At 55.0% G+C, this 26,224-nt stretch overlaps 13 protein-coding genes across 13 annotated transcripts; 8 read left to right on the forward strand and 5 right to left on the reverse strand.

The window, feature by feature from the left end:
- Nucleotides 1-1,314: 1,314 nt before the first annotated feature.
- BU26DRAFT_501575 (uncharacterized protein) lies at nucleotides 1,315-1,881 on the forward strand (the record flags this gene model as incomplete). Its single annotated transcript, XM_033826578.1, has 1 exon — nucleotides 1,315-1,881. The coding sequence occupies one exon, from the start codon at nucleotides 1,315-1,317 to the stop codon at nucleotides 1,879-1,881; it is 567 nt and encodes a 188-aa protein (XP_033688390.1).
- Nucleotides 1,785-6,004, reverse strand: BU26DRAFT_515745 (valyl-tRNA synthetase-like protein). Its single transcript, XM_033828148.1, has 9 exons — nucleotides 4,190-6,004; nucleotides 4,099-4,140; nucleotides 3,983-4,010; nucleotides 3,775-3,925; nucleotides 3,499-3,726; nucleotides 3,228-3,437; nucleotides 3,100-3,165; nucleotides 2,600-3,049; nucleotides 1,785-2,548 (listed from the first exon to the last, which is right to left on the reverse strand). Exons 1-9 carry the CDS (start codon nucleotides 5,815-5,817, stop codon nucleotides 2,064-2,066), a joined length of 3,288 nt encoding a protein of 1,095 aa, XP_033688391.1. The 5' UTR covers nucleotides 5,818-6,004; the 3' UTR covers nucleotides 1,785-2,063.
- Nucleotides 6,005-6,170: 166 nt separating this feature from the next.
- Nucleotides 6,171-8,027, reverse strand: BU26DRAFT_477548 (casein kinase II subunit alpha). The gene is made up of 3 exons (XM_033825609.1): nucleotides 7,407-8,027; nucleotides 6,730-7,344; nucleotides 6,171-6,679 (listed from the first exon to the last, which is right to left on the reverse strand). The coding sequence occupies exons 1-3, from the start codon at nucleotides 7,764-7,766 to the stop codon at nucleotides 6,581-6,583; spliced, it is 1,074 nt and encodes a 357-aa protein (XP_033688392.1). The 5' UTR covers nucleotides 7,767-8,027; the 3' UTR covers nucleotides 6,171-6,580.
- Nucleotides 8,028-8,250: 223 nt separating this feature from the next.
- Nucleotides 8,251-9,506, forward strand: BU26DRAFT_515746 (PHP domain-like protein). The gene is made up of 3 exons (XM_033828149.1): nucleotides 8,251-8,360; nucleotides 8,427-8,488; nucleotides 8,649-9,506. The coding sequence occupies exons 1-3, from the start codon at nucleotides 8,279-8,281 to the stop codon at nucleotides 9,420-9,422; spliced, it is 918 nt and encodes a 305-aa protein (XP_033688393.1). The 5' UTR covers nucleotides 8,251-8,278; the 3' UTR covers nucleotides 9,423-9,506.
- A 65-nt stretch (nucleotides 9,507-9,571) lies between these two features.
- Nucleotides 9,572-12,210, reverse strand: BU26DRAFT_221876 (uncharacterized protein). The gene is made up of 3 exons (XM_033820766.1): nucleotides 11,818-12,210; nucleotides 11,086-11,769; nucleotides 9,572-11,035 (listed from the first exon to the last, which is right to left on the reverse strand). Exons 1-3 carry the CDS (start codon nucleotides 11,866-11,868, stop codon nucleotides 9,707-9,709), a joined length of 2,064 nt encoding a protein of 687 aa, XP_033688394.1. The 5' UTR covers nucleotides 11,869-12,210; the 3' UTR covers nucleotides 9,572-9,706.
- Nucleotides 12,211-12,635: 425 nt separating this feature from the next.
- On the forward strand, nucleotides 12,636-14,101 carry BU26DRAFT_515748 (DUF1295-domain-containing protein). The gene is made up of 3 exons (XM_033828150.1): nucleotides 12,636-13,239; nucleotides 13,287-13,555; nucleotides 13,605-14,101. The coding sequence occupies exons 1-3, from the start codon at nucleotides 12,902-12,904 to the stop codon at nucleotides 14,003-14,005; spliced, it is 1,008 nt and encodes a 335-aa protein (XP_033688395.1). The 5' UTR covers nucleotides 12,636-12,901; the 3' UTR covers nucleotides 14,006-14,101.
- A 22-nt stretch (nucleotides 14,102-14,123) lies between these two features.
- On the forward strand, nucleotides 14,124-16,019 carry BU26DRAFT_515751 (mitochondrial carrier). Its single transcript, XM_033828151.1, has 4 exons — nucleotides 14,124-14,402; nucleotides 14,456-15,194; nucleotides 15,255-15,312; nucleotides 15,363-16,019. Exons 2-4 carry the CDS (start codon nucleotides 14,476-14,478, stop codon nucleotides 15,744-15,746), a joined length of 1,161 nt encoding a protein of 386 aa, XP_033688396.1. The 5' UTR covers nucleotides 14,124-14,402; nucleotides 14,456-14,475; the 3' UTR covers nucleotides 15,747-16,019.
- A 213-nt stretch (nucleotides 16,020-16,232) lies between these two features.
- On the forward strand, nucleotides 16,233-17,618 carry BU26DRAFT_515752 (uncharacterized protein). Its single transcript, XM_033828152.1, has 5 exons — nucleotides 16,233-16,669; nucleotides 16,724-16,754; nucleotides 16,834-16,900; nucleotides 16,957-17,079; nucleotides 17,133-17,618. The coding sequence occupies exons 1-5, from the start codon at nucleotides 16,633-16,635 to the stop codon at nucleotides 17,289-17,291; spliced, it is 417 nt and encodes a 138-aa protein (XP_033688397.1). The 5' UTR covers nucleotides 16,233-16,632; the 3' UTR covers nucleotides 17,292-17,618.
- Nucleotides 17,619-17,630: 12 nt separating this feature from the next.
- Nucleotides 17,631-19,098, forward strand: BU26DRAFT_515753 (Methylthioribulose-1-phosphate dehydratase). Its single transcript, XM_033828153.1, has 5 exons — nucleotides 17,631-17,784; nucleotides 17,869-18,012; nucleotides 18,073-18,323; nucleotides 18,421-18,504; nucleotides 18,558-19,098. The coding sequence occupies exons 1-5, from the start codon at nucleotides 17,677-17,679 to the stop codon at nucleotides 18,667-18,669; spliced, it is 699 nt and encodes a 232-aa protein (XP_033688398.1). The 5' UTR covers nucleotides 17,631-17,676; the 3' UTR covers nucleotides 18,670-19,098.
- A 385-nt stretch (nucleotides 19,099-19,483) lies between these two features.
- BU26DRAFT_477565 (beta-lactamase/transpeptidase-like protein) lies at nucleotides 19,484-20,794 on the forward strand (the record flags this gene model as incomplete). The annotated part of the gene is made up of 1 exon (XM_033825610.1): nucleotides 19,484-20,794. The coding sequence occupies one exon, from the start codon at nucleotides 19,484-19,486 to the stop codon at nucleotides 20,792-20,794; it is 1,311 nt and encodes a 436-aa protein (XP_033688399.1).
- Nucleotides 20,795-21,425: 631 nt separating this feature from the next.
- BU26DRAFT_515754 (uncharacterized protein) lies at nucleotides 21,426-23,280 on the reverse strand. Its single transcript, XM_033828154.1, has 3 exons — nucleotides 22,968-23,280; nucleotides 22,568-22,917; nucleotides 21,426-22,518 (listed from the first exon to the last, which is right to left on the reverse strand). The coding sequence occupies exons 1-3, from the start codon at nucleotides 23,114-23,116 to the stop codon at nucleotides 21,722-21,724; spliced, it is 1,296 nt and encodes a 431-aa protein (XP_033688400.1). The 5' UTR covers nucleotides 23,117-23,280; the 3' UTR covers nucleotides 21,426-21,721.
- A 103-nt stretch (nucleotides 23,281-23,383) lies between these two features.
- BU26DRAFT_515755 (uncharacterized protein) lies at nucleotides 23,384-24,910 on the forward strand. Its single transcript, XM_033828155.1, has 2 exons — nucleotides 23,384-23,749; nucleotides 23,802-24,910. Exons 1-2 carry the CDS (start codon nucleotides 23,425-23,427, stop codon nucleotides 24,728-24,730), a joined length of 1,254 nt encoding a protein of 417 aa, XP_033688401.1. The 5' UTR covers nucleotides 23,384-23,424; the 3' UTR covers nucleotides 24,731-24,910.
- On the reverse strand, nucleotides 24,881-26,035 carry BU26DRAFT_547884 (translocation protein-like protein sec66). The gene is made up of 2 exons (XM_033831907.1): nucleotides 25,531-26,035; nucleotides 24,881-25,475 (listed from the first exon to the last, which is right to left on the reverse strand). Exons 1-2 carry the CDS (start codon nucleotides 25,924-25,926, stop codon nucleotides 25,146-25,148), a joined length of 726 nt encoding a protein of 241 aa, XP_033688402.1. The 5' UTR covers nucleotides 25,927-26,035; the 3' UTR covers nucleotides 24,881-25,145.
- Nucleotides 26,036-26,224: the final 189 nt, after the last annotated feature.

Consider the following 26,224-nt stretch of genomic DNA (forward strand, 5'->3'; position numbering starts at 1 on the left):
AGCACCACAGAATTCACGGCACAGAAGAGACGAATCTGGAGTGGAACGTCTTCCTCCTCCCACCCTTCAAAATCGAACAATATTGTCCCAATGTCGGAGTCCAACCGGTTTTAAACTGTATCGTACTACCCTAGAGAGCCGTCGGCAGCGTATCTGAAATGTGTAGGCGGCGAGGAAATGTCCTGCCACTCGAAACCACTAAACAAACGAAGCATGTTCTCCTCTGTCGTGTGTTCGCAAAGATTCCTAAAAGACGAGTACGCGTCTCCCCCCTCTTCAAAATTAAGCACTCCTCTTCTTATGTCTCTAAGGACCCAAAAGGATGGATGAGGCCCATGATTGCCGTCGGAGCGTCCAGAAGGAACACGCGACGTCGTTATGCCTCTCACCTCTGACTCTGAAATAAAATTATATCACCTTTCGTCTTGCAGCATTAAAGCGACGGTCAGAGATGAGTATGACGTCCTACGCGCATCCGGGACGTCCTAAAAGAGCTGACCTTTCTCGCGCATGCTGGACGTCTGCTTTGGCGAACTGAATATCACGCTCAGATATATTGTATGCGCAACACAGAAATTTCCAAAAGCGCCGACACAGGCTCTCGATGCCACTGCGCCGGACGGGACGCCATCCGTTCGGAGGTACATACACCAAGTCTTCTAGATACTCCTCCATGAATGCATGATAACTTGCATTAGCATACTTCCCTATCTCATCCCAGAAGCTCTAATACTACTCCCACCTGGTTTTCCCTCCATGCAAAGTAAAACAGAACAGCACCCCGCGCATGCCGTTCCGGATCTCAAAATCACGTCCCCCACAACCACATGACCGGCCGCTCTTCCCGGTACCCGAAACACCCAACTCACCCTTTCAATATCCCTCCTCTCATCGGCATCAAAAAAACAGAAATCCTAAGATTCTATGGAAGGATCTAAAGCTCTTCCTCTCGTATTGCATGGAAACCCTGGCCGGCGGTGTTAAGTGCATCCTCGAGTCTAGTTCTCAGTTTCCTTCTGAAGCGGCGTAACTGCGCTGTCATGTCCTTCCTCTGCGTCCAACGCGTAACAGGGAGCTCCTAACGTCTTCTTCAAGGCCCGGAAACCTCGTGTACCATATTGTATGCCCGTCCCTCCTCTGGCGCCCAGGCAATCCTATGCCGATGCTCCATGAGCCCAAAGCCAGTATGCACGCGTTGATGTATGGTGCCAAAACGGGCGAAACGCACTAACAATGCTCTGCCGTTCCACCTTTATAATCTCCGACTTCAAAGCTAAACCGCCAACGACATGCATGTCACCAAAAATAACCTAAATGCTGCGTTACAGCTCCTGCTCTCCTTCCTCCCCGTCCGCCGTCCCTCACACCCATCACGCACGCTACCAAAAACAGCAACCCAACCCACTCATGGAGTCGCGTCTCTCCACACTCCACGCACAGAAAACCAAAAGCCGCACGACAACATCGCCACGCCGAGCAGTCTCCCATGCGCGCGCGACCTCAGAAACAAGGCACAGCTCTACATTATGGCGTGTCGTCTTCCTCCGTGCGCCCATCCACGTCTCTAAAACGCCGATACCAACAACGCCACGGAAACGAGGGGAGAAGAAAAAAGGGTTAAAGTTGCATCCGATGCACCAAGTTCCAGGCGCGACGTGCCGTGCAGTACAAAATCGCTTTCTGGTTTCCGACATGTCGTCTTTTCCCCTCCTTCACTTGCGCAAAAGGCCAACTCCATACTCTAAGAAACAGGTCTACAGGAGCACGATATTGGACTCGCGGGGGCTAGGAGCCAGATCAGATCACTTTAAATCGACGGTCAAAACGCCCTTATGTGGCCGGAGGGTCTGGGAAGAATTAGTGAGCGGAAGGAGGGCTTGATGATGGTGGCCATCAACGCCTTCCATAAGATCTGACCGATAGGGGCTGTGTGGAGACGGAGAGTTCTACTTTTGAAATCTAATACATGCAACGCACGAAGGGAAACCCGTCTATGCACCTAAGCAGGCCTATATGTAATCCTCGTAGGAAACAATCCATCCCGCACAAGGATCGGGCCCAGACTACTCGATCTTCAGCCTCTCAAACTGCTCAAGAGACCTCTGCCAATTCCGGCCCTCTATCTCCGCCGCCTTCAGCCTCTCCGTTTCCTGCTCCTTGACCGCCTCGCTGACCTTTTGTGCCCACTCATCGTCCATAATCTTCCTCTGCTTCTCGACAGCCTTGTTCGATTCCTTGAGCCGGTCTTTCATCTTCTCGATTTCTTTGTCGATATCGATGCGGCCCTTGACGTCGAGGAAGACGGTGGCTGACGCGCCGACAGTGTACACGGCGCATCCGGTAGGCGGAGGATCTGATGGCGAAAGAATCTCGACAGAAGAGACGACTTTGCCGGTGAGCGAACGAATCGAAGGCAGAGAAGTTGGGATGGAGAGGGCGGCTTGGGTGGGCTCGTCCAGAGGTTGAATGAATGTTGTGCCGGCCTCCTTGATCCCGTATTCAGCGGTAAGGGAGCGGAGACCTTTAGAGCAGTCCACGAGGAGTTCGTCTAAAGACTATTAGTGTTTTGCTGATTGCGAAACAAGGCGGCGTGACTTACATTCCGTTTCAGCCGCTTCGTCAACAAAGTCCGGGATGTATTCTGGGTATGTGGCAACGGTGATGGAGGGTGTCTTGTCGCCTGGTCGGCGCGGTAGTCGCTGCCACAGCTCCTCCGTGAGGTAGGGCATAAAAGGATGGATCATCAGCAATCCTCCTTCAAGTGCGGTGTATAGGGTCTGCCGGGCGTTCTCCTTCTCCTCCTCGCTTCCCGAGTCGAAAATGGCTTTCGAATTCTCGATGTATGTGTCGCAGAGAAATTGAAGGAAGTATTTGTATGCCACCTGCGTTGACAGGGAGAACTCCCTCTTCTCGAGATGGCGATTGAGTCGCTGTGCGGTCTTGGACTGCTTCGACAGAATCCATCGTTCAGCCAGAGATTCGGATCCAGATTTAGTGACGGTAGGACGGGGCGTGAACTCGCCTAGGCGAGAGAGCACATATTTTGTGGCTGACCGAATATTAATATAGATTGAGATGTTAATCCAAACTTTGTCATACCTTGGTAGATCTTATTGCAGAAGCGACGGTAGCCATAAATGGTATCGATAGCGAAGTTGATGTCACCTGCAAGATGGAGGTGCGATTAGCATGTCTTTCGGCTTTATTCGCACTAGTAGGTAGCTTACCGCCTCCTGTCGTATAGCCAACGAGAGCCATCCGTAGCGCATCTGCTCCGCATTCCGGAATTCCTTGAGGAAACGAGGTGCGTTGGTACTTCTCCGCCGTCTTGAGCTCGCGGGGATCGAGGTTGCCTTGCTTGAGCTTGTCGTTCAATGAGACCAAGCTTATACCATCCATGATATCGACTGGATCGATGACGTTACCCAATGATTTGCCTAAGGTGGTAGTACGATTAGTATGTCTCAATTTGGTATTCGTACCACGAAGTTAGCTTACTCATTTTACGACCCTCGGAGTCGCGGATAAGGGAGTGGCAGTAGACCTCTCGGAATGGGACCTTTCCTGTTAGATGCAGCGACAGCATGATCATGCGCGCAACCCAGAAGAAGAGAATATCCCATCCGGTCTCGAGCACGCTCGTAGGGAAGAGCGTCCGCATATCCAAAGTATCGGATGGCCACCCTAAGGTAGAGAAAGGCCACAATCCTGAGCTGAACCAGGTATCTGCAATGGTTAGTCGGCATTCACGTAGTCGACCGTATCCAAACTCACCTAGCACATCCTCATCACGACGGAGTGTGAACTTCTTGCCAGGCCATTTGGCTTCTGCTTTCTGTTGTGCTTCCTCTTCTGTCCGGCCGGTAACCCAGAGCTCGTTGTCAGTACTCTCTCCCTCCAAGCCCTCAATTTGGACGAAGTAGGCCTAAGGTGGTGGAACAATTAGCGATCAGTCAGTGCTCGCGCCAAGGGCTTGACTTACCGGTATCTGATGTCCCCACCATAGCTGCCTACATTCGCATTAAAGTTAGCCAGTGCCTCGGAGAAAAGGCGTTTAACAGGCACAAGTTTCGCCGTCCTGGCGCATGTTGTACATACCGAGATAGACACCAGTCATTGATATTGTTTAGCCAGTGTTTGCTGCAAAAATGATTAGTAGACGAATAATGGTACTGAGTGAAGAACATACTAGATCTTTTCCGAAGTCTCCGGTCGGATCTTGATCTCGCCCTTCTCCACAACCTCAACAGCACGCTTGGCGAGTGACTCCATCTTCATCCACCACTGTGGCTTCATGAGAGGTTCGATGATGTCTTTCGATTTCTGGCAGACCGGGACTTTCATAGCATTGTCCTCCTTCTTGACGAATAGGCCCTTCTCGGTCAATGCTTCGACGACGCTGTAACGAACGTCAAACCGCTTCTGGCCCTCGAACTGCGGGCCCGCATTCTTATTCATCAGGCCATCGTCAGTGAGGATGTTGACGAAGTCGAGGTTGTGCCGCTGCCCGATGGCAAAATCGTTCGGGTCGTGCGCGGGAGTGATCTTGACGGCACCGGTACCGAACTCTGGGTCGACGTAATCGTCCGCTACGATTGGAAGCTCGCGATCAACGAAGGGATGCTTTGCTTTCTTTCCCAGGAGATGTTTATATCTCTCATCATTCGGGTGAACAGCGATGGCTGTATCACCCAGCATGGTCTCCGGACGGGTGGTGGCAACTTCGATTAACTCCTGCTTGCCGTCCACTTCTATGGGATACTTGAAGTGGGTGAGCACGCCAAACTCGACCTTGCGCTCGTAGCCGGGGACATCTAGAAGTGTCCTGCCGCTGAGCTCCTTGTTGTCCACTTCGAGATTGGACAGTGCTGTATTGAGCCGTGTACACCAGTTTACGAGTCGATTGGAGCGGTAGATGAGTCCGTCTTCATGTAACCTAACAAAAGTCTCGGTTACAGCTTTTGAGAGGTTAGCATCCATTGTGAATGCCTCGCGTGTCCAATCGAACGAGCCTCCCATGCGCTTGAGGACCATATTGATGCTGTCGTGGTATTCGTTCTTCCACTGCATTGTCCTCTCGAGAAACGCCGGGCGACCCAGGTCATATCGCGTCTTCTTTTCTCGCCTCCACAGCATATTCTCGACAACGCTCTGGGTAGAGATACCGGCATGGTCGCAGCCCGGCAAATAGAGTGTCGTATACCCTCTCATACGATGCCAGCGAATCAACACATCCTGGAGAGCGGTTGCAAGCGCGTGTCCGCAGTGCAGCTTGCCCGTGACGTTCGGCGGAGGAATCGGTATCACAAACGACCCCTTCTCGTTCACCTTCCCGTCCTTAATCTGCGGCGTCCCATACTCGGGCGTAAAAAACCCCTCTTTCTGCCACCAATCATACCAGGCACTCTCCACAACCTTCGGAACATACGCCTTCGTAAACTCTGTATCCAGACTCTTCAGAATCTTCTTCTCCCCCTTCGGCGTCTCCTCCACATACTCGGGCAGCACATCCTTCTCCTTCTTCTCCTTCTTCTTAGTCGTCGCACCATCTTTCGAGGCCTGCGCCGCCTTCTTCGCCCGAAACTTCGCGTCCTTCTCCGCCTTCTTGCGCTCCTTCTCCAGCTCCTTCGCGCTCTTTACTTTCTTCTCGACGTCCTTTTCTCCGCCATCCCGTCCCGGAGCGGACTGCCCCGTGCCTTCTGTGTTCGAGTTGTCTAGGATGTCCTTCTTGCTGTCCTCGGCGAGAGGCGGCGGAGGGGCACTGTTCGGGCCCGTGGGGTCGCCCGTGACATTGTGCGAGCTCGGGTTGAGCGCCATGGTGGTGGCAGAGAAGCTGCGCTGCTGGTGAGCAGGCAGTGGTTTGGAGGGTCGTGAGAAAGTGACGAATCGGTGCGATTGGAGGTATCGGAGTCGAGAGGCGGACGATGTCGTGTAGAGGCGCGAAAATTTGCCTCTCACAAGGTATGTGTAGGAGTCAGCGCGCAATGTGGGCGCTCGGCGGGGCATGGGAGGTAGAAATATCGGAGCTGCAGCTTGTGAGTCGACGTGCAGCACAAAGGCTTGGCGCGTTTGACTCAAGCTGACGCTGACCCCGCAACACCAAAAACAATTCTATGACGATCAGCTATCACGGCCGGACCCGGGTCTTACATCACAGTCATTCCAGATTGAATGGATCGGTCTGTTTGTTTCAATTGGATCTCTACTAGAATACTAAACGCCCTGGAAATGCAATGTAGCGTATTCCTTCCCAGCGCACGCAACCGCTTGCCAAAAAGAGCTCCGAGCGGTGAAACATAAATGCAAAGGAAGAGTGTGGTGCTCGCCGAAGCCTGACAGAAGTATACTGTGCCGACATGTAATCGTGTTCTACTGAAGATAGTTCCCGCGCCTCGATCGTCCTCCCGCCGATAGGTCCATGCTCAGTTGTGACATCAGCCTGCCGGCTAGTGGCCACTCCTAAGGGCTTCTCGAATAGAAGGTAGCGTCGGCGGCACCCGGTTGATATTGTTCGCGTTTCCGGCTCCGTCACCTGCATATCTCTTGCATTAGATAAGGTCTACTGAGAAAAGGGTATCATTCAAGAATGAGACGTGCCCGCGTTGTGGTTCTGTGCGGCAGCTTGGCGGACGGGAGCGAAGTAGGGGTGGTTCATCGCTTCTTTAGCTGTGAGTCGTTCCTAGCTATCGTCAGCATTTGGATCCTTCAGCTCCACACCGGAGGGCTTACCTGATGGTCGTATCGCAGCAGCTTGTCGAGGAAGTCGATGGCATCGTTGCTAACGAAGCGCTGGTTGTCTGCGTTGATAAACGAGTGCCAGGGTTTCTTCGGGTAGCGCGACAGAATGTCGTCGTACTGTGCGTCGAGCTCAATGTCATACTTGTCGAGGTAGTCGAACAGGTCCTCTGTTCCCAGAACCTTCGCAATCTTCACGAGCTGGTCCGAGTTGCTGTTGCCGTGGAAAAAGGGTTCTCGACGGAAAATCATGGACGCGAACATGGCGCCGAGCGACCACATGTCGAGCGAGTAGTCGTACTCCTGGAAGTCGACTAGGAGCTCCGGACCCTTGAAGTAACGCGAAGCAACGCGAACGTTATACTCGGTGCCGGCGTGGTAAAACTCCGCAAGGCCCCAGTCGATCAGCCGCAACTTTCGCTTCTCATGATCGATCATAACGTTATGAGGCTTGACGTCGCGGTGCATGATGCCCTTGCTATGGCAGAAGTCCAGCGCCTTAAGCAGCTCGTAGATGTAGTACCGCACATCGTAGTCCTGGAACTTGGGGTACAGGCTGCGGAAGTCGGTGTTGTTGACATATTCGAAGATCAAGGACGGGGTTTTACTCTGTCACCCCTCTAGTCAGCATCGTAAAGGCATGGCGGGACCGGGCAAGAGGGAGCAAGTACCCAGTCGCCAACCCAATCGGAGCCATCACTAACCTGGTTATCTCTCACCACGTCCAGCAGGCTGACAATGTTGGGGCCGCCGCTCAGATTCTGCAGGATCTTGATCTCGCGCTTGATCTTCTTCTTCTTGACCGGCTTCAGCACCTTGATGACGCATTTCTGGTAGTTGACCACATTGATGCCCTCGAACACCTCGCTGTACTTGCCGCGGCCGATCTTGCGCACGACCTCGTAGTTCTCGAGCACGCCCCACGAGATGTTGACGCTGTCGTAGTCCCAGTATGCGCGGGGCATGTTGGCGTTGACGTCGGCGTAGACGCGGGCGACCGACGTCGCGCCGGCGCTGCTGTTGAGCGCCATTTCGGCGGTGGATGGAGGAGCGAGCGTCTCGTCGAGCGCGGGCGAGGAGTCGGCCGCGGTCTCGTTCGCAATGGGGGAGTGGTGGGAGTGGGAGGGCGCGGACAGCGGTGATGGCGGGGTGGAGCGGAGGCTGGCGGCAAGGAATAACAAGAACGCAAGGCCTGCAAGGACGCCGAGCGCGGCTGCCTTGGCCCTGTGCCGGCGGAAGCGGCCAAACGAGCTGTCGCTGTCGCTGTCGCTGTCGCGCTCGCGGCGAGGATGCGCTGTGGTGTGCGGCGGCGCGGACGGAGTCGAGGTCGGAGGGGCCGAGTCGCTGGGATTGTCTGGCTGCCGTCCGTGGTTGTGCACGTCTCTGCTGCTGGTGGCTTGGGTTGTGAGCCATAGATCGGCGCCGCACGTGACCGCGCACAAGCTTTGACCGGGGCCTGCCAGAAGTCCACTCACCTGCAGTCTCTCTCCTCCGTAGCTCGCCGGTGCGCACTTCGGTCGCTGCGCTCATTGTCGTCGCGACCATGGCAGGCTTCCACGATCTGAACGTGCCGTGGACGAAGGACACAAAGGAGCTGCAGCGCACCGTCGCATTTCTCGACGAATGTAAGCTCCTGTGCGCGCCCTTGCTTGCTGCTGATCCCCGAGGGAGCTGCGGTTGACACAGCGCAGTAGGATACGACGTGGTGGCCCTCACCTACACATACCCGGCAGGACGCCTGCCCGCCGATCTAGTAAGCCAGCTTATAGCCCGAAAAAAGCCCCAACTTCCCCCATTTCTCTCTCCCGTTTCTAGATCTCCGGCATCGTATTCGAACCTTGGACAAAGCGACGCCATCCGCCGTCACGTGGGCGCCCCAGAGCATCGCCACTGGTTTGCTAATCCCACGCCAGGCCTCTCCCGTCCCGCACCCCCTCCCCTTTCCCACGCCATCGCGCCTCCGCCTGCTACGGCGCTGCAACATCTTCCTCACCGACTCCGCCTCCAACTTCCGCATCCCGCAGCTGCAGCAGCACTACGACCTGATTGCCGCGCGCCCAACGGACGAGCGCACCCTGCAGCAAGCATGCCAGAGTCTGGACGTCGACATCATCTCCCTGGACCTGACGCAGAAGTTCGAGAAGCACTTCAAGTACCCCATGCTCGGCACCGCCGTGTCGCGCGGCATTAAGATCGAACTCTGCTACAGCCAGGCCATTCTGTCCAGCGATCCCACCGCCAAGCGGAATCTGATCAGCAATGCCGTGCAGCTCATTCGCGTCACGCGAGGACGCGGACTGATGTTCAGTTCGGAAGCGAAAAGCGTGCTCGGCGTGAGAGCACCGAGCGACGTCATTAACCTTGCGTCTGTATGGGGGCTCGGTGCGGAAAGGGGGAAAGATGGTCTCACGAAGGAACCTCGTAGCGTAGTCGAATTCGCGAGGCTGAAGCGGCAGAGCTTCAAGGGAATTGTGGATGTCGTCTATGGGGGAGAGAAACCTCCAGCGCCAGAAGTAGAGAAGGAGAAACAGACGCCAAAAGACCAGACGAACCCACTGAAGGATCAGAAACGCAAAGCGCGAGAGAGCATGGAGGGCACGCCGGTCAGCCAGTCTGGTGAAGAAAAGCCCATCTCCAAGCGGCAGATGAAGCGGAACAAGAAGGCGAAGACAGGGGCAGAACAGTAGAGCGCAGGCAATCATCGGGTTGATAGCGCAAAAAGACGGTCGAGGAAGTTCGTGATACCCAGAATAACTACGTCAACAGCTTACATATTCTCTTCCATACTGAGTGATGCTTTTGAGTACCGTACATTCCTACCTAGGTACAATGCGTTACTAACCTACAGGTCCAGAACATGCCGTAACATCGGCGGTTTGATAAAAAGGAAGCGAAGGTAAGAAATAGGGGTATTAGTGGTGAACTAGATAACTCATCTATGGAAGACAACATCATTCTGAAAAGGAATCCTTCACCACCACCGCCTTCTTTCCGTCGGCCTTGCCATTCTTCGCCCAAGGTTGACCGTGACCTTGCTCTGCAGCGAAACGGTCGAGATGTCAAAGGGCAGCCTGTTGTTCTGCAGTGTCGCCGACGAAGTGGTTGCGGCTGACTCAATGGGCGTAGGAGAAGCAACCTGGGACTGCGCATCTGCCGCAGAGCTGTCCGCAGAGCTGGCCTCAGAGCTAGCCTCAGAGCTGAGCGCAAAGCCGGGCGCAGAGCTGGCACCAGACGTCGAGCTCGCAACAACCGTAACGCCGCCTCCAGCGGCAGAGGTTGTCGAGGCGCCAACGAGCCCAGCCGTCGTGAGCGTCGCGGAATCGATAGAGGGAGCCGTGGACGACGTAGCTGCTGCCTCAGGGGGAGGCGCTGCAGCGCTTCCGCCAGCAATTACCGTAACCTGAGAACCCGCCGCGGAAGCCTGCGTCTGCATCGTCGTCTGCGCGGAGGACATACCCTCCATTGGACCGGTCTGGAGTTGGAAGGGCTGAGCTGCCGGGGGCTGCATAGGGAACGAGCCAGCGGGACACGAGCATGCACAGTTACAACCCCCGTTTGCTTCGGCAGCCGCCGCCGCGGCTTCGCCTCCCGACGTGCCGTTTGAGCTTCCGCTGCCCGCGATGACGGTTACTTGGGCCCCAGCGGCTGAGGTTGTGGTCCCTCCGACGAGCGCGTCCGCGGTGAGAGTGGCCGAGTTGATCGATGCCATAGAAGAGCTCGTAGATGCGGCGGCTGCTGCAGCGGTATTGTTGCTTCCTCCCCCGGCAATCACAGTCACTTGCTCTGTGACGGCCGTGGTCGTACTTCCTGCAACGAGTCCGTCTGCGCTAAGGGTCGCCGAATTGATAGACGCGGCGGACGAGCCTGTGGATTCTGCGGCTGCGGCTGCGCTATTACCACTCCCTTCCCCTGCGATGACGGTGACCTGGCCCCCTGCCATTGTGGTCGTGGTTCCTCCAACAAGAGCATCTGCCGTGAGGGTAGCGGAATTGACGGATGCTGTTGATGATCCAGATGAACCCTCAGCAGCTGCAGTCGCATTTCCTCCGCTTCCCGCAATCACAGTGACGCCGCTTCCCGCAGCGCTCGTGGTGGTTCCAGCTACAAGGCCGTCCGGAGTCAAAGTCGCGGAGTTGATCGTGACAGAGGAAGAGCTCGACGATGCGGCTGCTTCTTGGCCCATCGATGCCTCTCCGCCCGCAATGACGGTCACAGCGCTAGCGCTACCATTCGCAGCTGCTGCGGCTGATGTTTCGCCGGCGAGTACAAAGGACACGGATGATGATTCCGCGGCAATAGACTATTCCGGTGTTAGTTTTGGGTAGGAGATATTAATAGTAAGAGACATACCGTAGCATTCATGCCCTCGGCAGCTGGAGGAGCCGTGGTCATTGCAGCCTCAGTCGTCTTTTGCGCCTCGTTCTGAGCAGTCGTTGTCATTTCTCCTTGCACGATTGTTTCTTTGATAGCTCCCGCGCCGTTGATCTGCTGGACGATGGTCTCCTTGACCTCGATGATATTTACGCCGTTGTTGCCCTGGCCCTGCCCGTGCCCATTACCGTTCCCGCCCAGGCCGCCGAGAATCTGGTTGATGTCGCTGTTCTGGTCGCCCTGGAGCTGGTTCGCAAGTTCGGCACCGACGTCTCCTACACCTTGACCTGACCCTGCCAAAGAGTTGGCGTTGCCTCCTCCTTGCTGACCATTGCCCAGGCCGTTGATAATTGAGCCGGCATCGATGCCTTGTCCGGCGGCTTGACCACTGATCAACGATCCCACATCAAGACCAGCTGCGCCTTGTCCTTGGCCTTGACCAGCGCCATTGAGCAATGCGTTCGCGTCGAGTCCTTGGCCTTGTCCAGCTTTCGCGGAGAGGTCGCCGATGTTACCCAGGTCCCCTGATAGGCCTCCTCTTTTCTGGCGTTGAGCTTTGCCGACAGCGTCGAGAACACCATATTCTAGGTTCTCAACCTTCCTTCCTTGCACGCCGGGGCCAATGTTGTTTTCATTCAGGTTTATTCCAGGGTCGGCGATGACCTATTCCACGTCAGCAGGAGCGCAATGAGCGGCAGCGAGGTCGCGCACTGTTGTGGTGAGCAGTAGGGCGAAGCCCCAGGATGATTTTATCCTCCTCATGTCTTCCCAGTAGTACAAGCTAGAACGAAACGAGATGCGGGAAGGAGGAAGTATTAGTAGGTCAACAGTCCAGCTGGTAATTATTAAAAGAGCGGTATGTCACAGACATGCAGACTCGTTCAAGAACTGCACAGCAGACCGTCGAAGAGGAGTGAGGAGGAAGAGAGTGCGTGGGGAAGCGTCAAGGACAGACAGGTTCGGAAGCAAAAGGGAGCGAGAGAAGCCGAACGAGGACCCAAACCACTCGAAAGCCAGTGGGTTCCTCAGGCACTTAACGGAGTCGCACCCCAGAAAAGGGACCCGCGCAATCTGTTTCTGCAAGTGCGCGATGGAGTTTCCACGCGGCTACGTGACTACTGTCTCAAGGTCCGGGTCCCGGCTGGTATGAGAAAGGACTGAAGGGCATTGTCGGGCTACGTGGCCAAGAGCGTCTGCTGCAGGGACCCAGGGTGCGATTCATGATCGACAGGCCTGTGGGCGACTGCGAAGGACAATTTGGCGTAGGAGAAGTGTCATGAAGGTCTGGCCAGCCGCTGGGTTGGTGAGGTCTGAGACGCGAGGTGCGTTGAAGCGAACGCCTCATACCGGCTGCGTTTCACGGCAGCCAGACAAGAGATTCGCTCCGCGACGCTGGCACGGGCATTGAGCCCTTCGAACCTCCGAGGGGTAAAGTGCTGGCGAGCGATGCCATTGCGACGAACTGCTTATGTGATGACGGCGGCGCAATGCCGTTCCACGGTTGTGATTGTTTGGAGAGGGTGGAGATCGCCGGCTGGAATCTCTACACCACCGATCGCTTGGCGCCCACGATATTGTGCGTCATCATCCGGCTTTCAACCACAGTTCTTCAGCCCTTCCTCCCTAGATGCGTGGCTGAGCCATATGAGCCATACGGGTTCGGACGAATTCCAAGTCACGGAGGCTTCGGGGCCCACATGCAGCGGTAGCGAATGCGAAGAAGACCATCTATATAGTGACAGGCCCTCCATTAGGAGTGATCGCGCACTTTAGCACTCGCTGTTGAAAGAGCAAAATGGCAGCAGTTCATGTGCTGGACGACTACTATCTGGCGATAACGTTTCTCATCACTGTCGCTTACCAGTTATTCTTCTTTTCCTTCGCCTTCACATTCAAATTCGACAAGCTCACGGACTTCGCCGGTGGCACGAATTTCGTCCTCCTCGCAATACTCACGCTTGCATTCAGTGAAAACCGGAGCAATGCGCGCAATATCGTGGCCTCGGTCTTCCTTATGCTATGGGCGGCGCGACTATCGGGGTTTCTCCTCTTCAGAATCCTGAAGACGGGTAAAGATGATCGCTTTGACGACAAGCGAGATAAGTTCTGGTCCTTCCTTGGCTTCTGGGTCTTGTAAGCAAAAACACGAAGTAAAATGAGTCTATGCTTATCGAGTTCAGCCAAATGTTCTGGGTCTGGACAGTTTCCCTTCCGGTCACCATCCTGAACTCGCCAAAGGTCACTCAGTTCAACCAGCCTGGGTTTGGAACCGGACATGACATTGCAGGCGTAGTCCTGTACTCCATTGGCCTGATCATGGAGAGCGCATCCGACGTCCAGAAGTATCGCTTCCGGAGCGCACACGGCAGTGATGGTGCGGTGTGCGATGTGGGCTTCTTCGCCTTGTCAAGGCACCCCAACTACTTCGGAGAGATAATTATCCAATTCTGTGAGTGCTCCCCCGAAGTGCTTCAGGGGCCCTAAGCTGACGTGAATAGCTATCTTCATGATCGCTGTCTCGCCCGCAGCCTACGGGTACCTTTCTGGTGGGGCGTACTCGGCGCTGTATGCATCGATACTGGGCCCTTTCTTCCTGACGGTGCTTCTAATGTTCCTATCCGGATTGCCGCTGCAAGAGAGACCAGGTGCTAAAAAACGCTACGAGAAGGGCAATAAGTGGGCGGAGTACGAGAGATATCTGCATCGGACCAGTATTCTGGTCCCGTTTCCTCCGCAGCTGTACGAGAAGATGCCGGTCTTTCTGAAGAGGACGATTTTCTTGGAGTTTCCCATCTATGTGTTCGACCCAGCAAAGCACGCGGATCAGAGCAAAATCCAGGCCTCGTCGGCAGAGGAGGGGAGATCACGGCCGAGCGATGAACAGGGTCTCCGAGGATAGTGTTTGGATCACTTCTGGGAGAGGGATACTGATTCAACCTTTCACAATTAAGGATCCATATTGTTTGACATTGTGCGATCGTACGTACTCGTTCGCGATTTCTGGCGTGAGCGCCTTGAGATGTCGTTGAAACTAGTTTGATTTGCGGCAGTAGTGGCGTCGGAGTCGGAACTGTGAATGTCCCCAGCCTTGCCAAGCAGCCAATGACGTCGTTGCATCCGGAGCGGGCAGGAGCGCCCGTCCGAGCTCCAGGGCCAGGATCCGCTCCTCAGAGCTCATCTCGGTGCAACCTCACCCCCACCCATCCTTCACGGGCATCCTCATATCACGCCGGCTCGCAGAGGAGACGGTGTTGCCGGAGCATTGAATTGTTCTGTTTGACCTTGCGGTGTAGAAGGTACGGTTTCGAACAATGACGCCGAGACGAGACGCCGATCTGACAGATAACAGTAGCACCATCCGTACTCGCCATGCTGAACGTATTACCCACACCGGCTACTCTGAGCCAGGCTTTCGCGGGCTGCTCACCTTTCGCACAACGCGCTTCCGAACCCCAGTCGACACGCTTATCCAAGTGGTCCGCCCGGCATGAGCTCTATCCAGTGTGGAGCGCTACCGACGATGCGAAGAACAAAGCTAATCAGCTGAGCGACGCTGCCGTCGCCGAATTCGAGAAAGCCAGTTCTAAGGCGCAAGCCAAAGCCGGCAAGATCGAACTGTACTCGCCGAAATACTATGCTGCTTGCACGTTCGGAGGTATCATGGCCTGCGGGCTTACCCATACTGCGGTGACGCCGCTCGACCTGGTCAAATGCCGTCGTCAGGTGGACTCGAAGATGTATAAGGGTAATTTTGAGGCGTGGGGCAAGATTGGTCGAGCTGAAGGCTTTCGCGGAGTCTTTACAGGCTGGGGCCCCACTTTCTGGGGATACTCTGTGCAGGGCGGTCTGAAGTATGGAGGCTATGAGTTCTTCAAGAAGTTCTACGGAGACCTCGCTGGAGAAGAGAACTTCCACAAATACAAGACACTGATCTACCTAGCTGGAAGCGCCTCGGCCGAGTTCATTGCTGATCTCGGTCTCTGCCCGTTTGAGGCAGTAAAGGTGCGAATGCAGACCACCATTCCTCCATTCGCAAAGACGACTCTAGGCGGAATCAGTACTGTTACTGGCAAAGAGGGGTTCGGCGGGTAAGCTTGACAGAGCTTCGCACAGCTTGTTTGAACAGCGTTTCGAGCTAACTCCCTCAGACTGTACAAGGGTCTGTATCCACTCTGGGGTCGCCAGATTCCGTACACCATGATGAAGGTGGGGTCTCCTTGGAGAACTGCTTCTTTCGTCTAGTTAACGTTTGACAGTTTGCTTCGTTTGAAACTGTTGTCGAAATGATCTATAATTACCTCCCCGGACAGAAGTCCGAATACGGCAAGGGCGCCCAAACGGCGGTTTCCTTTACGGCTGGTTATATCGCCGGTATCCTCTGTGCCATCGTCAGTCATCCAGCCGACGTGATGGTCTCGAAACTCAATGCCAACCGCCAACCCGGGGAGGCCTTCGGGGCCGCGACGGGCCGCATCTACAAGGACATTGGATTCGCGGGTCTTTGGAACGGACTCCCAGTGCGAATTGTGATGATTGGCACCCTGACTGGTCTTCAGTGGATGATCTATGACTACTTCAAGATTTTCATGGGGCTGCCGACGACCGGCGGTGCGCCGCCGCCAGCGGAGCAGAAGGCGTAGGGAGGCGGCTTCCCTCGAGGCTAGACAGCATGAACGAGTCTCGCGCCATAATGGCGTGTATTTGATGCTTGGCGTCGGGCATGCTGCTTCTGTATTCTAGACGTGCCCTAGGAGCTATGATCACGATCCCTACTTGTAGATCAGTCGTTTGAAGCTTGGCTTTTGTCTTCTGTAGCACGCGGATACACAAACCTAGTTTACTGTTTCCTGACATCACCTGCATAGTTGAAGATTTAGCTCGAGATCTTCCCTGCAGTGACAGGTGCGCGCCCCGATTTTCCAACTTCCCTCGTGGCTCGCCTAGGCCTGCCCAGGTGCCTTCGGAACCACACGAAATGCCTCTGTGGCGCGCATCACGTACTTTCGACCTGTCAAACAGTGGGATCCCGTTTGCGCCCTAGCGCCATTTCTTGCGCTGACTAACCCGTCTCGGCGAATCAAGCTCCGCGACCTTATCAGACTGCCAAAAGCATCACCTCACCTCAACACTAACGATCCCCACGGAACAATGACAGGAGCCTGCGTCACACCCAGCTCCATATGATGTATGAGCGGAAAGGCTTGGCGCAAGCAGCCATCTGCCAGATGAACCTATCCGTTCCGCAAGAATACGGCGACTAGAGGGTGCCTTTGATTGCCCGCTGCGCGCTCCGGAACCTTTGCGGTGCCAGGCGCAGGCGCATCCCGCGCCAATGGCCAGTGATGGGGTTGCGTCATTTCCAGTGCTTCTGCTGCCAGCAGTGTGAAAGAACGAATATAAGAACTTGCTGCAGGCTACCTTCCTCCCCTCACTCCCTGCACCCTTGACATCACCCCTCCACCATATTCCCTAGCTTTACTTTTCCTCTAAGCGCTACGAGACCGACTCGGCAAACATCCCGACAGAATGTCTGAGACTCCGATCCACTCCACCGGTCGCGGTGGTAAGTTCCAGCCCGCGCTGAGCGCACACAGAAGACGGAGCTGACAAGGGATAGGTGCCGGCAACATTGGCCCTGATCCGAACGTGTACGGTTTCCCTCCACCAACTCTCCGAACGTCCATTCTTGCAAGGAGACAATGATGTCACATACTGACCCCTGGACAGCTACAGCGATGCGGGCATCGTCCGCGAGGGCATCCAAGGCGAAGGCGAGGGCGAGTTCTCCACTGGCGTACGTACTCCCTGTCTGTTACCACTCTACGGCCATTGTCTCTAACACGCTTCCAGCGCGGCGGCGCAGGCAACATCGCCAAGTCTCCGCACCTAGGACCGCAAGACGAGCCGCGTCGCTCGCAAGACTTCATCCCCGAGACGGCGCTCCGCCAGCCCCAGGAGAACTTCCACACAGGCGTGAGTACAGTCCGGCATGAGCAATAGAGGCGTGATGCTGACACGGAATACAGCGCGGCGGTGGGGGCAACGTTCACAAGGAGAAGTACGGCGGCCACAGCCATTCTCCAGACCGGAAGGGTCCCATGGACAAGATCAAGCACGCGCTTCACCTAGACAAGGACAAGAAGCAGGAGCCTTCTCCTCTTGCTCAGGGGGAGAGCAAGGACTAAGTGCGATCCAACACTACTCGAGATACCCTGCGTGAATGACTTGTAATGGTATGGGGATTGGCGCATACGATGTAGACGGGATGGTTTTTAATGGGGATGATACCTCTAGGCTGATGGCCTCTTCGGGGCACTGCCTTATTTCCTTTCCTTACTACTAGAATCTCCATCGAAGGATTCGAGAAATATCTGATTGCTGGTGGTCTGATCATGTGTCGTGAATGCTGCGCAGAGCAGCGCATAGCGGGGGAGGGGCAATCACATGGCCTGTGCGCAACAACGTGGGACCCTCGCGTCATTTTTGCTTGTGAAAAATCTAGTCGACCTAGGCACTGCTAGGTACTTGAACTTTTTCACTATTCACGGGAATCCAGGAATCGCGCTCACAATGGGTATCAACGCGGAAGATATCGACGCGCTCATCATCTCAGACGATCCACAACACCCTGCAAACCACATCTGCATCTTGTGCGCAAATTTCTATACGCTTGGCTGGGTACATCCATCGCTTCATCTCTCCACGCGTGCCCACCGCGGGGATATGGGATTTTGATCTGGGCTAACGAGGATATTTGACCAGGTAACAGGCACCGGCGGCGGCACTAGCATTCGCCATGAAGACAAGATATACATTGCGCCCAGCGGGGTGCAGAAAGAGCTTATGAAGCCTACGGATATGTTCATCATGGACTTTCATACTAAGGAGTATATACGGCGGCCGCAAGTACGACTCCTCGAATACGCTACTTCTATCCGTATAGCCCATCTAACAGCGACACAACAGGTCCACAAACCCTCGGCTTGCACACCCCTCTTCCTCGCAGCCTTCCACCGTGGCGCTGGCTGCTGTATCCACACACACTCCCAATGGGCCGTCCTCGTCACCCTCCTCGTCGAACGCGACTTCGGAAAGGATGCGTGCTTTGAGATTGAAGAGATTGAGCAGATTAAGGGGATACCGAAGGGCAGGGGGAAGCAAGGAAATCTTGGGTATTTCGAGAGGCTGAGGATACCAATTATTGAGAATACGGCGCAGTATGTCTATTCTTTCCTGGATGGGGAGCGCTATGAAGAAATGGAATCAACGAGGAAAAGCGTATGTGGTTCTGGGGGCAGTGCTAACATTTCGCAGTGAGGAAGATCTGACATCAAGCCTTGAGGAGGCAATGGAGAAATATCCGGATACGTATGCGGTATTAGTGCGACGGCATGGCATGTGAGTATTCTCACGATATCAGATTCTATCTTGGTCGATGCTGACAAATGTAGCTATGTTTGGGGCGACAACGTGCATAAGGCGAAGACACAGTGCGAGAGCATTGATTACATCCTGCAACTAGCCGTTGAGATGAAGAAGCTGGGACTGCCGTGGACGAAATGAGGTGGTAGACGATGTTCGACTTCAACAACATCATATTCGAGCCTAGGTCGCTGGTAAGCGGCGAAGACAACCATCATCGGACGCCCAATCAGCTCCTCACAAACGTTGCGCCAGAGGTAAGCTGCATAGAACGGCGCATGCCGAATAGAGTTATTTCTAAGTGACAGCGGTGAGAGCAAGCGAGTTGCTGATCTACTCAATCGCAGCCTCAACGCTTCCTCGAATGAGGACCAGAAGAGTAATTTATTCGCACATTTCGGCTACCTTTTTAAGAACTTCTGCACTCCGCATCCGCCATCTCCTTGATTCTTTGCACAATGGAAGTCTCTACACTTCGCAAAAATGTTTGCAAGGGTATGGCGAGGAGGTTTTGCCCGATTTGGGAGTGCTGATGCTCTATGCTGATGCTTCCTCCTTGCTAGCTCACCTACTATTGATTATTAACCGCGAGTTTTATATGCACAAACCTGAATCTAGGAATTGTTCGTCTATGGTACTGGCAATGGAGCTGAACAGTAGTGGGAATGGCAAGTCTACTTCTTCCCTTCTCGCACGGGATCCTATCCTTTTACGCATCGTCTCGCATCTCCTTCTAATATCGGCTATCCATTGTTAAACAACGAGTTGGGGCACAGTGCAGCGGGTTCTCTGAAGTCCGCGGTTGAAGTTAAGCTTAGAGCTTGAAGCCTTTCCACAAACAGCCTACCGTTCTCCTTTTAAACCCACACATCACCTCTTAAGCGTTCCATCCAGTCCCTGGGTTCTCCAAACCACATCTCTTCGTGTCGACTTCAATATCAACATACGAATCACGATGGCACCTTCATTCGCCCCTGAAGCCGCCGCCTCACTGCGAACCTACATTGACAGCAAGACCTCTGGCGACAAGCAATCCTTCCCAGGAGCCATTATTCATATCGTTGATAGTAAAAACAATACTGTCTTCTCGCACGCCTCAGGCGGGTCGATTCCGCTCTCCCCCCAAACGCTCTTCACAACGCACTCGCTCACCAAAATCATCGGCGCAGTCATCTTCCTCCAGCTCGTAGAAAAGAACCTCGTGTCCCTAGATGATGCCACTGTCATCGAGAAACTGCTCCCCGAACTAGCGGCCAAGAAAATCCTCACTGGATATAAAGAGGGCGCCAATAGCGAGAAAGAGTGGATCTTCGAAGACAGGACAGGAGACATCACACCTCGCATGCTGATGAGCCACACGTACGGCGGCGGCCACAGTTACTTCAACCCCCTGCTACACGAGTATCTCAAAGACGGCTGGGAGACCCGCAACGAAGCAAACGACAAGTGGAAAACGCTCCTCGACTCGCCCCTCCTCTGGCAGCCCGGCACGCACACAAACTACGGCCAGGGCTTCGACTGGCTCGCCGTGCTCATCGAGCGCCTCACGAAGCGCGCTCTCCCCGACGTCCTGCAAGAAAATCTCTTCGCCCCGCTGGGCCTGACAAGCACCGGCTTCGAAGACCAGTACGGCGTCGCCATGATCAGCAAGCCCGAACACAAGGGCCGCTTCTGGCCACGCAGTATGAAGACGGAAGAAGGGGGCTTCGTGCCCATCGATCCAGAGGTGCTGCAGCAGAAGGAATGGCCCACGCGGTACCCCAACGGCGAGTACCACGTCTTCCCCCTCGGCACAGGCCTCGTGTCCACCGCCGAAGACCTCGTCCGCATCTTCAGCATCCTGCTCCCGCAAAATGCAGGCGTAGATCCCGTCTCCGGCACACGCATCCTCGCCCCCTCCTCCGTCCGCGAAATCACGTCCCCCCAGCTGCCTGGCCCCCTGCGCAACGCCTGCCGCAACGTCCCCAGCGCCGTGCCCTCAGCATTCTATCCCGCGGACCTGGAGGCCGCGCACGTGGACCCCGAGGGGAGTTTTGGTCTGGGCTGCGGTGTGCAGGGCGCCGAGCGTGTGCTGAAGTCAGGCAAGAAGGGCAGGAGCAAGGGCAGCTTTTACTGGTATGGGGCTGCGAATACGGAGTTTTGGGTGGATGGCGAGAGGGGGCTGGTGGTGTTGTGCGAGGGGAATTATTTTCCGTGGAATGAGGGCGAGTGGGTGGATTTTGTGGCGGGCGTGGAGGGAAGGGTTTATGAGGGGTTGGGGGCGTAGGGAGGGGATGTGGAGGATGGTGATGAGAGTATACCTAGGTATGACTTGCAGCGTGATTTTGCTTCGAAAGAAGCTGGTGGTTGGACTAGGTAGAGGCTTGAGGATGGCGATGCGGGGACTAAGGTGAAGCGGTTTCATACACTGAAGCACTTCACGCTGTTAGATATTGTTCTCACACGTCATATACGATTCGAGACCTTGGCCGTGGATTGTCAGTCTTTTTTGCCTACCATTAGATTCGGCTACAAACCGTCATGCCGCAACTCCTCGTTCTTGCCTCCGCCTAGGCGTCTCACGATCATGTCTCTTGCAGCTACTATGGCGCGACCACCGCTGGATGGATCGCCCCGAAGACTGCCTTCTCGATTGCCAACCGTGTCGAACGGGGTCTGCTTCATTTCGACAAAGGCCTTGCGCGACGCCTCGCCTGCATGGACAATAGCTCGGATGCCATTGCGTGGGTAGTGGAACTTCCTGGTGGCCAACGCAGCGTGGATGTAATCGCCTGGATACAGGTACGGCTTCCATGCGTAGGTAGACCGGACGAAAGCATTCCGGTGTGCGCAGCTCGACCTTAGTTTTCAGGTCTCACACACGACGAGGCACACGCACACGATTGAATCAAAAGCAAGGCCTTTGCATACTCATCTGATATATCGTACGCTATACTCTCTTTCCCAGAAAGCTAAAGTTCCTTCGTACAGTGTGGTATCTCTGTTCATTGATCCGTTATTACTCCGTATTCCAACCAAGGAAAGACTGCTGGTTGCCCGCAAGACTGTATAGGTCGCCCCGAGCTCCGAAAGAAATCGCCCCAACGCCGCACAGAACCGAAAGGGGGTGGCATGCCTTAACGCCGCGTATGCAGTCAGTCAACTAATTTTTCTCCCGCAAGAGCCTCGCGCGAAGCTCTCTTCTCCTCCTCATTCAAGGACCACCCTTCGGCCTTTGCTTGAACTCTGTTAGGCTTCTCAAGTTCGCTGTGAGCATGACGTACCGCCCGATTTTCGGGTCATACGCCGCAGCTACATCCAGCGTCATCTTGCCTCGGTTGCCCACAACTTCGATCAAACCCGATACGATGAAGGTTCCGCGCGGCGGTTGGATATGGAAGTGCTTGTGCTGTTTGCGGAGGTGCATCCGCAAATACGAGACATCTATGGTCGGGGCCTTCGAAGGATCTGGTAGGGAGATGCCGAAGCGTTCGTATGCTGGATTACCTAGCGGCGGCGTACTCGAAGGTGGGGCCTGTTGCTGGGCATCACTAGCTGTTGATGGTGCGGGAGGTGGAGTGGAAGTAGATGTAGCGGCTGTCGTAGGGGCTGGCGATTTCGGAGGGGAAGGTGGAGGCGCCGGGAACTGCGTGAGCAGCCTCTGAGCCTGAGGTGGCTTGTTCTTGCCTTCCCAGCCCATGTACGCCTTGAAACCTTGCCAAGATTTCTCGACTCTCCTCTTGGAATCGAGATAGACGGAATTGGCAGCTGCTGTCGGCACGAGAAGGTGGCTCAAGCGCTGATGATGCAGCTCATGGACTGGTCGCGTAGTCCGACGAAATGTGAGGTCCTCCGTCAGCTCGAATCCGGGCCGCTCGTACTCTATCGGTGGGCCATCAGGGAACTTTACTTCGATCCAGATACTGCCTGTGTTGGGGTTGATCTTGCCGAGTCGGAGCCTGTATTGTGGGTTCTTGGCAACAAGATCGCGGATCAGAGCGACAAGCTCTCCTACTCAATGGTCAGTAACGGTGGCTGCAAATTCAAGTGGCTGTCCTACCTCGTATCCGATCCATGCGCTGTCGGTCTGGCGCTAACCGGACGAACTCCTGCCACTCTGGATCTGACCCCTTGTAGAACGTCCTCGGTTTCGGTCGCGAGAAGCCCGTTGGAAAGAATATTAAGCCCTCTGGTTCGTCTTCATCGTCTTCATCTTCCACCTCTTCGCCCACCTCTTCATCTACCTCGTCGTCCTCGCTACCAGCACCCTCCTCCTCCGGCTTCGGCCGCCGCACATGCAATCGTCGCTTTTGCACGTCTTGCTGAGCGTCTTCATCCTCGATCTCTTCGTCGAGCCATTGTAGGAAGCCGTACGCACATGCTGTTGTGATCGCGGTGTTCAATAGCCGTCTACAGTACGCTCGTTAGCTCACTCACTGCAAGAGGTGGCGCAAACTCACGATTTGGTGAAGAAAGGCTTCTTGAAGCGCACTCTTTGGATGTGAATCGTCTCGTGTCCATCGCGGGCAGCTGATCGTATAATAGTTGACGTGGGAACCCTCCTAAAGAGAGAGAAGCTCCTCCGCGCTGCCACCTGTGCCTTAAACATCTGAGGCTGTAACCGCGGGGATGAAGTTGAGGCTACCGTGGGTCGGAAAGGATTAGGCGATGAGCAGACATGGAGTCGCGCTGGAAAAGCGAGGAACTAAAGATCAGGGGCGAGCCGGAAGAATAATAGTGAATGACAGCCAAAGACTGAAAGTTTAGCTCCAGTTTGTCAGTTTGTTCATCTGGGTCTCGATCTGCGGCCGGGGAAACTCCGGCAAATTCCGCGTGCCAGGGTCGCACCTGCCCTTTGACTGATGTCTGCTATCACCGCCGCAGCTCCATCACCCGTCTTCCATCTCGCTAGCCACCATGAAGCTGTCCTGGAGCTTCATCCTCTCCTCGCTGTATTGTGCGACCTCCGCAACAAAGGTCGGCCATGTATATCTCCACGACCCGGTCTTCGGAGCTTCGTCTGAGGCCGCTACATCGACCGTAGATCCAGAAACAACCCGCTTGATACTCGCACAGCGTCTCGGCCTATCGCGATTCCATGCGATAAGGCATCCTAGCGAAGAAGTGGTCCAACAGATCAATTCATATGGAGGGAGGCAGCAGAAGCTCTTCGGCGTCGAGGATCCGGCGAAGACGAAAGCGCATGTGCTGATATGGCTGGAAGACGTCGAGGATCCGTCAGGTTAGCACGCGAATATACCGGCGAAGGAACCAATGCTAATAAATGATTCTAGAAATCATCCCTAATACATTGGGGTTGTCTAGCTTCACAATATCAAACCCCCCTCCGGCGTCCGATAACGACCGCTTGATTCAGGACATGATCCTCCAGGCAGAAGCGCTTCCGAGATATGCGGATCCCAAAGGGTACACGTACGGCAATGTAATCGATGCCGAAGCTACCCTGTCGAAGCTCACGGAAACCAACGTGTATAACGATTACCTGGTCATCTTCCGAGCGGACAAGACCGACAATCTTAGCCTTACGGAGCTCTCGACCGGGATCTCACGCTTATTGATGAAGACCGCCAGTCTTAAGGAGCAAGGATTCTCAATGACTGTTGTCTGCATGCCGCCCTCCTCGTCTCATGCTAAACGGGCAGCACAGCCCTATGGAACCTACGATCTCCCATCCAAGATCGAAGCCCGCCGCGAGGTCGCCGAGGCCCCGCTCTCGCTCGCATCCTCCAAGCCATCCACATCACCGAATCTCCCTGCCGATCTTGAGGACTTCCCAGTCATCACCCAGGCACAGGCCAACGATTCCGCTCCTGTTCTTGGCATACTCCCAGGCTGCTTCTCCAGCCTCGCCGGCTGCCAGAAGCAGACCCACAACTGCAGCAGCCACGGCGAATGCAAGCTGCTGCACAAGGGCCAGAAGGGGAGTGACTCAGTGGTACAGGACTGCTATGGCTGTGCTTGTACGCCTACCGTTGTTCATGTGGGACAGGACCACGGCATGGAGACTAAGAAGAAGACTACGTACTGGGGTGGGCCTGCCTGCCAGAAGAAAGATATTTCAGTGCCCTTCTGGTTGTTCGTCGGAAGCGGTGTTATGCTTGCTTTCTTGATCAGCGGTGGTATTGGCATGTTGTATTCCATGGGTAACGAGGAGCTCCCGAGTGTGATTGGCGCCGGTGTCAGTGGTCCGACGAGGAAGTAAGTGGTTGAAGGATGGGAAGAGCTACCATGAAATCACTATGGAAACTTGTATATCTGGTGTATGAGACGATTTCCTTGCCTGTTACAGCGCGGAAGCGTGTATTACCACATTGGCTGTGGCTGGGTCTATATGGGTCACTGGCGTCAAATAGCATTGCAATTGAATTATTTGGAAGAATGCAAAGGTGGCTCCATTTGTTTCGAATCAAACATTCGTACAAAGCTGAGTATCTCAAGCGCCGACTGACTGAGTCCCACCGTATCCTGGTGCCCTCAACACCACAACGCCGGCAATGCAATGGGTGGAGCCCTTTCTATCCTATGTTCCCGTTCTGTTCGGGATGGAATGGAAGCTCGCAATGTGTGTTCCCTGCTCTATGTGCCCTGGAGACGTCCGGAGCTCGATCAACCACCCCTCAATGCTTTCCCTTCTTCTTCTTACCCTTGCCGGAAGCCTTCTCCGCAGGGCCGCCGCTTTCTACGATTACTGCGTCGTCATCGCTTCCTATCTTGCCGCCCCTGACACTCCCCGCCATGCTGCCCTCCGCCGGGCTCTTTGCCTTCTCCTCGTCCAACTCTTTCATGAAGTCAGACTGAATACCGGCCTTGCGCTTGTCCCACCATTCCCGCTCTGATTTGGTTGTGGCCAGAATCTCCGAGAGACGTTCGCGGATGTGGGTGTTTTGTGACATTTCGGAGGCGGACTGGAAGATGGTCTGGCCCCAGCCGGGTGCGAATGCGTTGGCCTACAGATTGTTATTACATTGATTCGAGCGTTCCACGGGGCAGCTAGGAACTGACCTCGTTCACAACATCTCGCAACTCTTCCTCAATCTCCCTCTCCGCGCGCTGAAACCGCTGCCACAAATCATCTCCCACACTGCCCCTCTGCAGCAGCGCCTGCAGCGCCTGCTTTGCGCTCCGTATCTGCACAATTCGATTGATGTCCTCAGTCGCGCGGCGCAACAGTGCAGCTTTTAGAATACTATCCGGGCATTTCGGCGACTCCATGTGCAGTAGCGAGAGGTAGATGTTGCGCTGCATATGTGGTGGAAACCATGGCTCGAGCGATGCGGCCTTTGCGACTTGTCGTTTGCGGTACAGCGAGCTGAAGACGTAGAGGGAGCCCACGAGGATGAAGAGATATGCGACGGGTATCGAGAGCATCACCCAGTCGACTGCGTCGAGAGGCCACATCGCGAGGACGGTTGCTCGGAGCTGCTGGTCTTTGTCTGATTCGGGGGTATTTTGAAAAGGGTCGGTGGAGATTATTGGCGGGAGGAGTGAAGGATCAAATGAGCGGCGGTGTCATGGGCGAGGACAAGGGAAAGGAAAATTAAAGGCGTGAGGTGAAAGCCAAATGTACAGTCGCAGACGCGCTGAATGGCCTTTGTCGTTGCCAAATATCTGTCCTCTCTTACGGGCCCCGCTAAAACTATCCGCCGAACATGCCTGCAGCTGCTCTGGCTCCGTTGGCTCGTGCCCTCGCGTCATC

Source organism: Trematosphaeria pertusa (assembly GCF_010094035.1).
Source record: "Trematosphaeria pertusa strain CBS 122368 unplaced genomic scaffold BU26scaffold_3, whole genome shotgun sequence".
Taxonomy (NCBI): Eukaryota; Fungi; Ascomycota; class Dothideomycetes; order Pleosporales; family Trematosphaeriaceae; genus Trematosphaeria; species Trematosphaeria pertusa.

Excerpts from the sequence above, each read along its gene's own strand:
- BU26DRAFT_547884 (XM_033831907.1), bottom strand. The coding sequence starts at position 25,926 with ATGTGGCCTCTCGACGCAGTCGACTGGGTGATGCTCTCGATACCCGTC. Across the intron at positions 25,476-25,530 it reads TGCGAGATGTTGTGAACGAG|GCCAACGCATTCGCACCCGG; the intron begins GTCAGTTCCTAG and ends AACAATCTGTAG.
- BU26DRAFT_515746 (XM_033828149.1), top strand. The coding sequence starts at position 8,279 with ATGGCAGGCTTCCACGATCTGAACGTGCCGTGGACGAAGGACACAAAG. Across the intron at positions 8,361-8,426 it reads CGTCGCATTTCTCGACGAAT|TAGGATACGACGTGGTGGCC; the intron begins GTAAGCTCCTGT and ends GACACAGCGCAG. Across the intron at positions 8,489-8,648 it reads GACGCCTGCCCGCCGATCTA|GCCTCTCCCGTCCCGCACCC; the intron begins GTAAGCCAGCTT and ends ATCCCACGCCAG.
- BU26DRAFT_515745 (XM_033828148.1), bottom strand. The coding sequence starts at position 5,817 with ATGGCGCTCAACCCGAGCTCGCACAATGTCACGGGCGACCCCACGGGC. Across the intron at positions 3,926-3,982 it reads GGTGGGGACATCAGATACCG|GCCTACTTCGTCCAAATTGA; the intron begins GTAAGTCAAGCC and ends CCACCACCTTAG. Across the intron at positions 3,438-3,498 it reads CTCCGAGGGTCGTAAAATGA|GCAAATCATTGGGTAACGTC; the intron begins GTAAGCTAACTT and ends CTACCACCTTAG.
- BU26DRAFT_515748 (XM_033828150.1), top strand. The coding sequence starts at position 12,902 with ATGGCAGCAGTTCATGTGCTGGACGACTACTATCTGGCGATAACGTTT. Across the intron at positions 13,240-13,286 it reads TTCCTTGGCTTCTGGGTCTT|CCAAATGTTCTGGGTCTGGA; the intron begins GTAAGCAAAAAC and ends TATCGAGTTCAG. Across the intron at positions 13,556-13,604 it reads AGAGATAATTATCCAATTCT|CTATCTTCATGATCGCTGTC; the intron begins GTGAGTGCTCCC and ends TGACGTGAATAG.
- BU26DRAFT_515754 (XM_033828154.1), bottom strand. The coding sequence starts at position 23,116 with ATGTTTAAGGCACAGGTGGCAGCGCGGAGGAGCTTCTCTCTCTTTAGG. Across the intron at positions 22,918-22,967 it reads AAGCCTTTCTTCACCAAATC|ACGGCTATTGAACACCGCGA; the intron begins GTGAGTTTGCGC and ends AGCGTACTGTAG. Across the intron at positions 22,519-22,567 it reads GCGCATGGATCGGATACGAG|GAGAGCTTGTCGCTCTGATC; the intron begins GTAGGACAGCCA and ends ACCATTGAGTAG.
- BU26DRAFT_515753 (XM_033828153.1), top strand. The coding sequence starts at position 17,677 with ATGGGTATCAACGCGGAAGATATCGACGCGCTCATCATCTCAGACGAT. Across the intron at positions 17,785-17,868 it reads ATTTCTATACGCTTGGCTGG|GTAACAGGCACCGGCGGCGG; the intron begins GTACATCCATCG and ends ATATTTGACCAG. Across the intron at positions 18,505-18,557 it reads TTAGTGCGACGGCATGGCAT|CTATGTTTGGGGCGACAACG; the intron begins GTGAGTATTCTC and ends TGACAAATGTAG.
- BU26DRAFT_515755 (XM_033828155.1), top strand. The coding sequence starts at position 23,425 with ATGAAGCTGTCCTGGAGCTTCATCCTCTCCTCGCTGTATTGTGCGACC. Across the intron at positions 23,750-23,801 it reads AGACGTCGAGGATCCGTCAG|AAATCATCCCTAATACATTG; the intron begins GTTAGCACGCGA and ends AAATGATTCTAG.
- BU26DRAFT_221876 (XM_033820766.1), bottom strand. The coding sequence starts at position 11,868 with ATGAGGAGGATAAAATCATCCTGGGGCTTCGCCCTACTGCTCACCACA. Across the intron at positions 11,770-11,817 it reads CCCTACTGCTCACCACAACA|GTCATCGCCGACCCTGGAAT; the intron begins GTGCGCGACCTC and ends GACGTGGAATAG. Across the intron at positions 11,036-11,085 it reads CCGAGGGCATGAATGCTACG|TCTATTGCCGCGGAATCATC; the intron begins GTATGTCTCTTA and ends ACACCGGAATAG.
- BU26DRAFT_515752 (XM_033828152.1), top strand. The coding sequence starts at position 16,633 with ATGTCTGAGACTCCGATCCACTCCACCGGTCGCGGTG. Across the intron at positions 16,670-16,723 it reads CCACTCCACCGGTCGCGGTG|GTGCCGGCAACATTGGCCCT; the intron begins GTAAGTTCCAGC and ends GACAAGGGATAG. Across the intron at positions 17,080-17,132 it reads AGGAGAACTTCCACACAGGC|CGCGGCGGTGGGGGCAACGT; the intron begins GTGAGTACAGTC and ends CACGGAATACAG.
- BU26DRAFT_515751 (XM_033828151.1), top strand. The coding sequence starts at position 14,476 with ATGCTGAACGTATTACCCACACCGGCTACTCTGAGCCAGGCTTTCGCG. Across the intron at positions 15,195-15,254 it reads GGCAAAGAGGGGTTCGGCGG|ACTGTACAAGGGTCTGTATC; the intron begins GTAAGCTTGACA and ends TAACTCCCTCAG. Across the intron at positions 15,313-15,362 it reads TTCCGTACACCATGATGAAG|TTTGCTTCGTTTGAAACTGT; the intron begins GTGGGGTCTCCT and ends AACGTTTGACAG.
- BU26DRAFT_477548 (XM_033825609.1), bottom strand. The coding sequence starts at position 7,766 with ATGGCGCTCAACAGCAGCGCCGGCGCGACGTCGGTCGCCCGCGTCTAC. Across the intron at positions 7,345-7,406 it reads CCGATTGGGTTGGCGACTGG|AGTAAAACCCCGTCCTTGAT; the intron begins GTACTTGCTCCC and ends GAGGGGTGACAG. Across the intron at positions 6,680-6,729 it reads TGCTGCGATACGACCATCAG|GAACGACTCACAGCTAAAGA; the intron begins GTAAGCCCTCCG and ends GACGATAGCTAG.